Here is a 12122-nt window from a genome sequence, read left to right on the forward strand (position 1 = left end):
GTCCGTACATCATGCGTCATTATATTATCTATATCTATATCATCTCTGTTATTCTCAACTGTTCATACTGATATCTACAAAAAGAAAATACAAAGAATTAGGATTTATACAAAGCACAATATTACAATCTAAATGTAGTAAAGTTGTCGAACAAGTTTTGGCTCGTCCGAACATAAATTATTTCTTATTCTATATAAAGAAACAACAAAGACTAATATGGCAGGAGATACACATCAAACACTATTAACAGGATCACACTCCTTGATAAACTGTCTGCTTATGGAGTTGATATTGATTTAAACTTGATACTATTTGGTGATCAATCTATGAGTATTGAAGACAATGTGCAGATAGTTAAGGCTGTTCATGAATATATAAAAAATTCAGAGAGATTTGTATAATGAAATGTATTTTATAGTCCAAAACCAAATTAAAAATTTACTTTTACTTTGTATGTCTGTATTTTATATTATATTAAGCTCTTAGACCCGAACCAGCTGAAAAATAATTAAAATTGAAACAAAAGTATAATGAAACGACAGTACATTGAAATTAATATTATTAAAGCTAAAAAGCTATTAAATGCACCTTTATTTCTATATCATTCATATATTCAATTTGTATATCTTTAATTTCTTAAATCTATTTTTTGTTATTTTATTATTAACATTCTAAATTCTTTTTATATTATTATAATTCTTTAATGTATCAATATGGTTACTACTCGTTGCCGTTTTTCTTCAGGTGCAATAATTTAGTAAAAATAAGTACATGATATCAAACATGTTGTTTTAAAAATGAGTTATTAAGTTTATTATTTTAGATAGTTGACTGGAGACCATTTAATTTAATGTGAGACCTCTAAATCAATGTTGGAGTATATAACCTAAAATACTAAAACTTTTTTTTTTTCATAATTTATTTTTTCATAATTTTTCTGAGTTAACATTTGAAGCATTTTAAAATAGTCATACTTTTGATCTGCGGTAACTATTTGAAATATCATTCCAGTCAGCTAAGAGGTATTTTTGAAAAATTAATTCTGTTTTGTCTTTATGTTTGTGTATGTGTTGCTTTGTTTGAATGTAATATATTGTATCTTGTTTTGTGGAGAGGGCTTACATAGGCTATGCCTGTTGCCCAATCCAATTCAATTTATTTGAATAAAATATTGTTTAAACTATACACACCAAACAGTTCGACAAAACAAAGGAAATATATGTGTAGACTGATATAAATAAGATACCGTATGAAAATAGTAATTTATAAACTCAAATTATTAGTAACAAATAACCTGTTATATAAATTTTCTTTTATGTTGCCGTCTTTTATTGCTCTAAATACATATTCACTGGAAATCAAAGATATATGAAATATTTTTGATAATTTCAAATATTTCTCTAACGTTGTCACTGTACACAAGTCCAAGTTAGTTCAATACAAATAGTGTTGCCCTGTCTATACACACCAGTTTTACTACAAAACATACTAATTATCAGTGTAAACTTTAACTTAACGATTGCTGAAACATTGACAAAGTAATAAAAAACTGCCTTTAATTCTCTATAAGTCGAACTTTTAGATGCTTCTGTATTAGTCCACATCTTTTGGACTACTTGATGAACAGTCTCTACTATAAAACCAGCACATGCGTGACTGCTAACGCATGTATACACTATTTTGTCGGGTAGATAAGTTTGTTAAAATAGATATGACAATTATTCAACCAAAAATTCATTTCCTGCTGTGCTTTTAATGTTTAAAATATTCTTCCGTCCCAAAAACCAGAAGTATTATAATATATTTTTAAGGCCCTGCGAATGCCAATGCTTGACAACATGACGTAAAACTTTTGAAAACACGTGCTGCTGTAGATAATCCAAATGAGAGAGCTGAAATTTTTAAAGTATTTAGTTGTGTTCTGAAATTTCCACAAAAATCAAATATATCCTATGATCTATAACAAAAAGGAAAGTGATCTGGGCATTCACTAGCTGCCCCGTTTCTAAAAGCTTATTAATAGCACGCTCCACGAATACTGAATGTTTAAAATCAGAAATGTTGTTCATAAAAAGATATTAAAGAAATTACATTGAGAACAAACTTGTTTGCTTTTAAAATATCTTTCCAAAATGAAAATTTTCGTAAAGGCTACCAACGTAAAATGGTTTTTATCTTATGAGTGAATTTTCATATTCATAATCTTGCTCGTGTAAATTATCAAACTGGTACTTAACTGTTTTACTGCTGCTGCTTCTCTTGGGGACATCTGCCTACTTGCCTGGGACATTGAAAGGCCCAATGACCTTTCTCGTTGCAGTAGTAACATAAAGTTGCTCCTTTCTTTCCATTAAAGTACTCGCTGATGTGTAAACACTTTTTCCACCTACCGTACTCCTACTCCTAGACGAATATTCTGTATGTGCTGCGCTAGGGTGGAGAAAAAGACCAGAACTAGCCTTTTCTTCAACGGAGTTCCTGTAATAAGGGTTCGGACAGTTGGCAGTATCAAGTTGACGGGAAAACAAAGAAAGGGCGTCTGCAGGAGAAAATTCTACATGATTATACCGCGGTCTGTTTGATTTGGCAGTTCATTATCTCGGTTAGAACATATAACATCGCGTTGGTCCTCCTCGTCACTCATGTTGTACGTAAAGTTGTCGAACAAGTTTTGGTGTTTGAAATCTAGATGTAATGAAAAGGGCGCGTAAAACAGTATATAAAGTCCGAAAACCGAATAACTCTGTATTGCGCAGCAGAAATAGTAATAAATCTCAAAACGAAAAGAAATACAATTACCTTATCGCTAGCTTTCAACAAAAATCCGTCTTGAACATTTTTAAGCAGTCCAAACGAAAACAACAACCGTAATTATAACAAATCAGTTAAGAATTGAATGCTTTTTTTATAAATTTATTGGTGTGTCAAAGCGTTGACCGAAGAACATTTTGGAAGCGCTTTATAATAAATATTTGCGCACGGACAACGCTTTTACAGGAAAATGGCCATTGTTATATTATGGTTCGTTTCTGTGAGTGTTACATTTTAATGTTGTGTTTCTAATGTGTCGTAGTTCTCTTATATTTGATACGTTTACTTCAGTTTTAGTTTGAAACCCGTTTTTTTTTCTCTATCGATTTATGTTCTTATAGGTTTGAAAGAAAGCCACAAACATGGGCATATGCACTGTTTTACTATGCAAAACACTAACGATATCATTTTTGTAAACATCTAGAATAGAAAAATGCTCATGAAGTCATTTTTCTTTATTCAAATCTGCCTGACGTAATTATATTTTTAATGAAAAAAAACATTGCAATTTATTCAAAGTGTTGATTTTCTCAGTTTAACCAAGTCATGATTCTGTGCAAGTCATTTCTGATCAATTAAGTCTAACGTTTGATTTTTTTCTGTTTTAATATATTGAATTCCCGCGTTTTGAATTTACCTTGGTATTATAGCTATACTGGTTTGTCTGACATGAAGCTGCCTCTAAATATGTACTAGAAGTCTTTCTTTTTTAAATAATTATACCCGGTGTTTTTTTTTTATATCAATAGTCAGATATTTGCACATTTATTCATTGCAGTATTAAAACAACGAGCACAATTTCAGGTGTGTAATGAGAAGTTTCTTCATGATATAATTTACAATTCTATGTATATACATATATCAGTGCCTGTTCCTAATTATAACGGAATAAATGATATTATAATAGTAGTTCCACGACGAACAGATATTATTGATTCGGTTATAATAATGTTTCAAAGGAAACTTATGTTAGCCCACAGAGGCGGATTTGGGGGGGGGGGGGGGGGGGGGGCAGGGGGCCCGTGAAAAATTGGTTGCTTATATAGGGAATCACTGAAGCGTGACTGGAGCGGGCCCCCTCTTGGGCAGTTAGTGGGCACCCACTTATGAAAAATCCTGGATCCGCCACTGGCCCACTCAGTATCGGGACACTTTCGACAAGCGAAATCTAACGACTTTGCTATTCAAAATTGTTGAAATATGCTTCACCAAGTACTAATAAGACATTGGTGAACACGTTGTCAACATAATTGCTTGTGCATTGCCGTTCTTATCAAATGTTGACAAACCCACTAGCACAGAATCAGGACGAACCAATATTTAATCAGAACTGATCATGATCAAACCCACAGCTGACAGCATTATATCGCAAGGCAACCTTGCCAATTTTGTTTTTTATATTACGATGTAACATGTAGTCAATAAAAATGGTTTCTGATCAAGTAAGCACACTTTCTAGTTTAATCTCCACAGATAATAAGGTTATTGGTTACAGCATGCCTACCAATTTGCGTCTGTTTTTTTTAATAATGATATTTGATAATAAAAACATAAAAATAAATGTACAGGAATACAAACAATCTAGATGCGCAATAGTTTTGACATCGGATTTTGTTGGCAAATAATTTTTCAAAAAAGATCTAAATTTGTTAACTCACCATTAAATTGAGAATGGAAATGGGGAATGTGTCAAAGAAACAACAACCCGACCATAGAGCAGACAACAGCCGAAGGCCGACAATGGGTCTTAAATGCAGCGAGAAACTCCCGCGCCCGGAGAAGTCCTTCAGCTGCCCCCTGAACAAATATGTATACTAGTTTGAAGTGATAATGCTTACTACAAATGTACCTCCCGACGGTATCTAGACAGTGATTATCTTATGATAATTACATCTAACAGATAACACAGTTTAATTGACGAATTTAGAAAAATGTTTCTGGTAATTCCTTTCGAAAGATAAACATCCGTCAAGTAATTATTCACAAAGCACGATGTCAAAACCCAAGATTTTGATTAACAACTAGACTAGAGATTATATTTAGACTTTATCGCTCGATTGATATACGATTTCTTTTCGAACAAACAATAACATTATTATTTTGTTCACAGTCAAACCAGTCTTTACAAAACAATTAGAAGATGCGTGTGTCAATCTAGACGATCAAATTATTCTAGAAGCTAAAGTTAAACAAGCAGAGTTGATTACTTGGCAGCATGATGGGTCAGATGTTACTCCTTTGAAAGACAAAAGAAAGATATTGTACTTGCAGGGAAAAGCTACATTAAAAATTTCAAATGCTACTTTGAAAGATGCAGGAGAATACATTTGCAAGGCAAGATCCAAGGGAGCCTCACTAGTTGAAGTTGAAACTACGAGTATTTGCCATGTATCTGTTCACGACGGTAATAGAACCAAAACAAGTCATAACCATCAGACCATACATTTTATGTTTTTTCAGTATGTTCCAGAAGAGAAAGATAGCAGTATCGAATTGCCAACGAGACAACTACGTGTATTTACAAGAGACTTAATGACGAAGATATGAACAACTATTTGTTATCGTACTGCCTTCAACAGTTAGCAAGACCCGTGTCATATAATAAGCTATTTTAAAAAAGTTCAGATTTAGATAACAAAATTTAGAACAATTTATTAAAATGAGAAAAACAACGGCTTTATTTGTGCTCTTAACAATAAAAGAAAAGCACATATAACAGAAAGCAACCAACATCCACAACTGAATTAAAGGCTCTTGACTGGGGACAGGCAGTTACAAATATGGCAGGGTTAAACATGTTTGCACTCGTTCAGCCATATCTGCTGCATTCGCATGTAGATATTGAACATAACAAGGTAAAAGTGTTTTTTTTTGAGACGGTGTTTAAAATATTTTTCAAATTTTTGCAGCTCTTTGTCCATCATTTGAAGATGTACCAGGAGATCAAAATATTAAGGCTGGATCTATGTTTGAAATTGTGATAAAAGTGAAAGGTTACCCAAAACCGGAACACGTAACTTGGTACAATGGAGAAGATACTATCGAAAGAAGTCGAAGGATAAATATGCAGTATTCAAATGGTGTCGCCAAATTGAAAGTTTACGACTCTTGTGCTGGTGATTCTGGTCTCTATGAATGTGTTGCTGAAAATAAACATGGAAACAACACTTGTCGCATATCAGTAAAAGTAGAGTCTGTAAGTTTTGAGGTTAATATGTTTTATAAGTTATACAGAATCTTTCTGTGTTTGAGCTGAAAATACCGTACTTAGCATTCGTACTGTTTTTTCCCATCCACATCTCTAAAAGCGGCGCATAACATTTTACCCTTTCTCATGTAAACAGGATTGTCAGGTGTCGGATTCGCGTTACGAATGGTGTTCGGCATAGGCCGATTCTTTTTAAGAAATCCTGAAAAAAGAAAAAAAAATGTCGGCACGTTTCCCAATGTAGCCTACGCTATCTATTGACATATATATATATATATACTATGTATAACTTTAAGAAATAATAGTAGCGCTGCGTACTTGTGCATATCTAAGGAGAGATATTGACTGAAATGCAAGTATTAAACTGTTTACATGTACATATTTGGTGTATTTGAAAATGCCGGCTTACCATTCCAGAGTGCACGAGTTCACATCAGGATTTTTTAACCGGGTCAGTATTTTTGTTTAAGGTTCATTAAAGATTTCCAATAAAATGACATACGCACCTAACTCGACGTACGCACGTAACGGGACCGGTTATTGCTTACCTATTAAATTTGTTAAACGTGTCACTCAAGCTTTCACTAAGTTTTCCTAAACTATAAAACCCATTCCTTATAAATTTTATCAATTTCAAGTATTTATAAAATGCCGAAAAACGAACGAAATCATGATTTTCAACTATCACGTGATTATTGAGATTCCCGCCAAAATTTCACTGTCATAAGACCACGTATATATACGTATCTTAACCTATCACGATTGATTTGAGTTGTCATTCATGTTTTTTTTACTCATGATTTTTCCCCCGGTAAGCTTTGTAAATGAACCTTTTATTATTTAATATTTTACATGCTTTTATTTGTCGTTATGAGATAGGTGTCCTTCTTCCTTTCGTTTGTTAATGTAATATGATAATTAATTCCAGATAATTGAGGATAGTAATCCGACTTTTTCACTTTTTGTTTCGTATCGCTGTCTGATCTCAAACGGGAGCAATAGTCGGCAATGTGTGAACCCCGCATTAAAGAAAGATTTAATAGTAAAGTGAAATTTATAAGCAAGACCCGTTTAACTTGTAATTCCCGACAAACTTTTTAATTAAAGCCAAATGTATATCTTCTACCTTTTCGGATCTAAATGGGGAAACATTGCATTTTGTTACGTTTTATGTCAATTGGTCTCTGGTAGACAGTTGTCTCATTGGCACTCGTCATACCGTATATATCTTATCATTTCATATTGACTTATGCATTACCCAAATACGATCTATTTTGTTGTTTGTTGCGTACGTTACTTTTAGTGGGAAATATTTCATGCATACTCAGTACAACCAAACATTCAGAAGTATCCATATTGATGTGCAAAACAAAGATTGCAAGCGAAATAAAAAAAAATATCCCCACTAAACATTAATCGCCATAAAACGTAAACATTTGACGTTACCATTTGAGACGCAATATCGTGCGTAACGTCTGTGTGTTGCTCGTTCACGTCACGGAACTATAAAGAACTGTCATACAAGTGGGAAGTTTATCTAGCAACAACACCAGGCTTAACAGCTTTTTTCAGAAAAATCCAGAACCAAGTCAGGAATGAGACAGCTGTTTTCTACTCGTTCCCTTGGTTGATAAAGTCTAATATTTGATTTTGTCAGTTTTGTATGGACTAATCCTTTTGAATGTACTTGGAGTTAGAAATTTTTTGTCAATTCAATTCGATATTTCGACAATCATGCGGATTTTGAAATTCATAAATGATATGTTTTTGTTGTATTTGATTCGTTAACTATATACATTATTATTTTAAGAAAGTCTTCATATTTTGTAGAAGCAAATGAACACAGCTGAATGTCCAGTCTGCAGGGATAAACCACCAAATAAGCGGCTTCCATGTGGTCACGCCATTTGTGGCGAATGTATGGAAAGAATAGGAGGAATTTGTCCTATCGATCGAACAGAATTTAATATAAGAGAAGCTAGCAATCTTTACCTTGCCTGATATTGAAGTGTACTTTGATAAATCATTTATGTCCATTACAGATAATTCATAATTAAGAAAACATGAAATACGATTCGTTCACTTTGTAAATGAAGACATATTTTAAAACCAACACTCGAAAGATATAAACCACCAAATAGTTTTAATCAATGCATCCACAAATTTTGTAAAACTATGGGTTTCGTATTTGTAACGGTAGATATGAATTAAAACAAAGGAAAAGAAATGTTATGTTTAAGTGTTAAAGACAATATGTTTAGAATTATCAATACATTTTTTGGTATATCATTTAATCATTTTCCTTGCCATGCAGCACTTTATGTTGATGTACACCTTACCGTTAATACGAGTAAAACAATACCAGACTGGGTGTATTTGTTGTAACCCCGTTTTTGATATTTTTTAACGGAACGAGGAGTGCTAATATAAAAAAAAAGATGGGTTAACCCTTAGCAGTGTCATTATTTGATCATAAATATCGACTAAATTAGGAAATTTTATTTTTCACTAGTTTCGTTGATTCATAGCTTTTGATGTTTGTCAGTTATTATGGACTCTCCCCATTTTTAATTGGCCTTGGAGTTTGGTATACTTGTTATACTGTTATTGCAATATTGGATGATTTTTACATTCTTTTGAGGGATATTATTGAACACTACACTAAGAGAGAAATCAAATGCAAACAAATGTGATTCCTGCATTGGATGTGGTAAAATAGTACCAAAATTGATTAACCATGGTTTGGCCGTTTTATGGTTTTGATTCGAGCATCCCCGGTGAGTCTTTTCCAGACGGAAAGCGCGCCTTGTGTAACAAATCCTGTCATTCTGGTATCTACGAGTTCAATAACAGAAGAATGTTAGTTTTATATAGAGATTTCATGTCAGCAATGGTGGATTTAAAACCAAAGTCCAGTCAAATGAAACTCTGTTTCAATTCAGCAAAACAAAAATTCAAACGCTATGAAAATCGAAGTAAAAAGCAACAAAATATATTTCATAGAAGTATGGTCTAGATTAAAAGAAACTTCTTTTTAAGAAATAAACTTATTATTCAAAACATTATTTCAGACGATTTTGAAAAAAGTACTTTAAATCTTGAATTATCACTGAAGGAGAAAAAAAAAAGACTAGTCGTTTCCCTGACTATTGTCGGGATATTTTCTTAACAAGGTTGTCAGTCCTATGGGTTAAAGATGGTTATTTTATATTTATGTACTTCCTTGACATTTCTAGAAATATGATTGGTCAAATGAAACCGTGTATATTCCGTATTAGGTAGGGAGGCGGGGCTTTTTCCAAAACACGGTCAATAGTAGTGTTACGAGTCTTTATAAAAACACCAAGGTGTTGAGGACAAATCTTGAAATTTCAACAAACGATGAAATTGATAATGAATGATTGAAATAAATTCATGAAACACATTTAAAGTAACAAGTTGTTATTGTCGGCATTTGTTTTTGTTTAGACAATTGGAAGTAGGTCCTTTTAAAATACAAATGGTATGGAAAACTTGATCGCTTTGGTAGGCCAATAGTCTCAAGATAGTCGGTATGATAATGCTAATGACCAAAGACGATATATATGGGGTCAGTAAATTCAAGAAGGGATTGGGACTTCGCTCTTATCCTATTTCAAATTTACTGACCCCATATATATCGTATTGGGTCACTAGTGCACTATGTAACTTATATAACTCGTGTATAGATAAGCTAAAACTCATCAATTTTGAATTATTCACTTGCATGTGAATAATTAAAAATTGAAAGTGTAACAACGGTAAATCATTTGATTGACTGATTCGATCCACAAAAAATCGTTCTTTTACAGGTTAAAACGATGTTAAACATTTATTTTTCATCTATAAAATGAAATTAAATAGATATAGAATAATCCATAAGCTTAAAATGCTTAATCTATTTATATCTATATTTATACTTACATCGCTATATATCGTTTCTGTGTGTGTTACATTTTTATGCTGTGTCGTCATTCTCTTATATTAAATGCGTTTCCCTCGGTTTTGGTTTGTGACCCAGATTTGTTTTTTTTTTCTATCGATTTACGAGTTTTGAACATACTACTGTTGCCTTTATTTATATAGTCATCGCATGACTTTAGAGGTCAACTCGATAATTAATTACATGGCAACTGGACTAAAATACACACGAAAAGAAGCTACGTATTCTCCTGCTCGTGCCCTGTTTATTATTTTTTTAAGACTTTAAATAGTTTGAATAAATGTTTTATATTGTTATAAACAAAATATGAGATTTTGAATTAAATCGGTGAACATGAATTTGACAACTAGTGCCCCTTTAAATATTGGTGTAAATTGTTCAACACAGTAGATGTGACAATTGAAAGACAATAGATATAAGAAGATGTGGTATGAGTTCCAATGATACAAATCGCCATCCAAGTAACAATGTTTAAAAAGTAAACGCTTATAGGTCAAAGTATGTCCTTCAATTCGGAGCATTGGCTCACACCGAACAGCAAGCTATAAATGGGCCCCTAAGTAACGAGTGAAAAACAATTCAAACAGGAAAAGCAACGGTCAAATGTATATAAATAAAAAGAAACTACAAACACGTCTTGTGAACCACACCATCAAACGTAAACTACTGAACAACAGGTTCCTGACTTCGGACAGGTGCAAACAAAGACTGCTTGTTTAAACGTTTAAACAGGCGCCAAACATCTTAACTTGTATTTATTCAACATAAAAAGACACACTAAAGAATTTCAATTGAAATGGCTTAACTCAATCAAAAAAACATTTAAACAAAAACAAGTAAACATACACTGAACGAATAAATTTGATATCTGCCACAATATGAATACAATATCAATTTGAAATGGTGAGATGTAAAACAACATTAAAATTAGACAACTATTACCTTGCACAAAATGGCGTTAAATAAAACAACGTACACAGATAAATTCAAAGATAATAATTTTGTTGTTAGAATTAAGGGAATATCTTTTACAAAATAAAAAAAAAGATGTTGTTTTTAGTACGAGAACAGTAGTGAAAATTTAGCGTCATACTAAATACTTATCAAAAGGAGTACATATCAAAAATAGTGAGACAAGATTAAACAGAATAATTTTACATTGAATAACAGAAATATATTTCAGATCAAAGTGTGTCAACAGGTCACATTAACACAAACGTACGTTTTGGGAGTACCCAAAAGTACCCATTTTGTTAAATGTGTGACAAAAATCCATTATATTTAAGTTTGTGGCAGATATTTTGATAACAGAAAAAATAAATATAAAACCATTTTATTAAAAAAAAACCCATCTTGTTATAGATTTCTGAAATTGTTGTCTGCTCATTACATAAAACAGCTTAAAACTGTATATCACTAATTATATTCGTTATTGATAATATAATGTCTGTATTTCATTACTTATAATTAGTGTTATACTTCTCTGTTGGTAATCCAATAGTTCAAATTAGTAATTGTAAAACACATATGAATATAATCATTGATGTTATTATATTTGTATATATTGATCTTATAAGCTGTATTGCTTTTAAATAAAAGACTATTATTTACATTTAAATAACTATTTAAATGGACATATTCGGAAAAAACTTTTTGAATAGGGGCTATCTCAAGATTTAAAATGATCATATTTATTTACATTTAATATATTGGTTTATAATATTTATAGTATATAAATCTTTATTTATTTCAATGTTTTTTTAGTATCTTTTACATTACCTGTCTGTTCATAACTGATATAGATGATGTGATACTTCAATATTCAAATTTGAATCGTAATCCAATTATTATAAGTTCAGAATATTTGGACATTTTGATACGCTCCCTCTATATTTCAGTCAGAGTTGGGTATTGGTGTACTTATATATATCAGTATAGACGACTTTTTGAAAATGTCTAATGATAAGTTAAATGATCAGATAATTGTTCCTAATTGTATATTTATTCTTCTCAAAAGAAATATGTGACGTATATTTAATATGGGGTCACACCTGATTATAAAAGTTCCAAAAAAATGGTCTTAAATACAAGTTGCAGTATTAAGCGCCAATGTGGAATTTTTACATTTTGCTAATAAATAAA

At 31.9% G+C, this 12122-nt stretch overlaps 1 protein-coding gene across 1 annotated transcript in view; it reads left to right on the forward strand.

Moving 5' to 3' along the window:
- LOC139525189 (limbic system-associated membrane protein-like) overlaps positions 1-8246 on the forward strand; it is a 54509-nt gene extending 46263 nt beyond the window's left edge. The window contains exons 3-5 of the mRNA XM_071320379.1: positions 4922-5215; positions 5721-6007; positions 7850-8246. Coding sequence (XP_071176480.1) covers positions 4922-5215; positions 5721-6007; positions 7850-8020 — 752 coding nt within the window. The 3' untranslated portion in view covers positions 8021-8246. The remainder of the gene's footprint in view (positions 1-4921; positions 5216-5720; positions 6008-7849) is intronic.
- The last annotated feature ends 3876 nt before the right edge of the window (positions 8247-12122 follow it).

Source organism: Mytilus edulis, chromosome 5, assembly GCF_963676685.1.
Source record: "Mytilus edulis chromosome 5, xbMytEdul2.2, whole genome shotgun sequence".
NCBI lineage: Eukaryota > Metazoa > Mollusca > Bivalvia > Mytilida > Mytilidae > Mytilus > Mytilus edulis.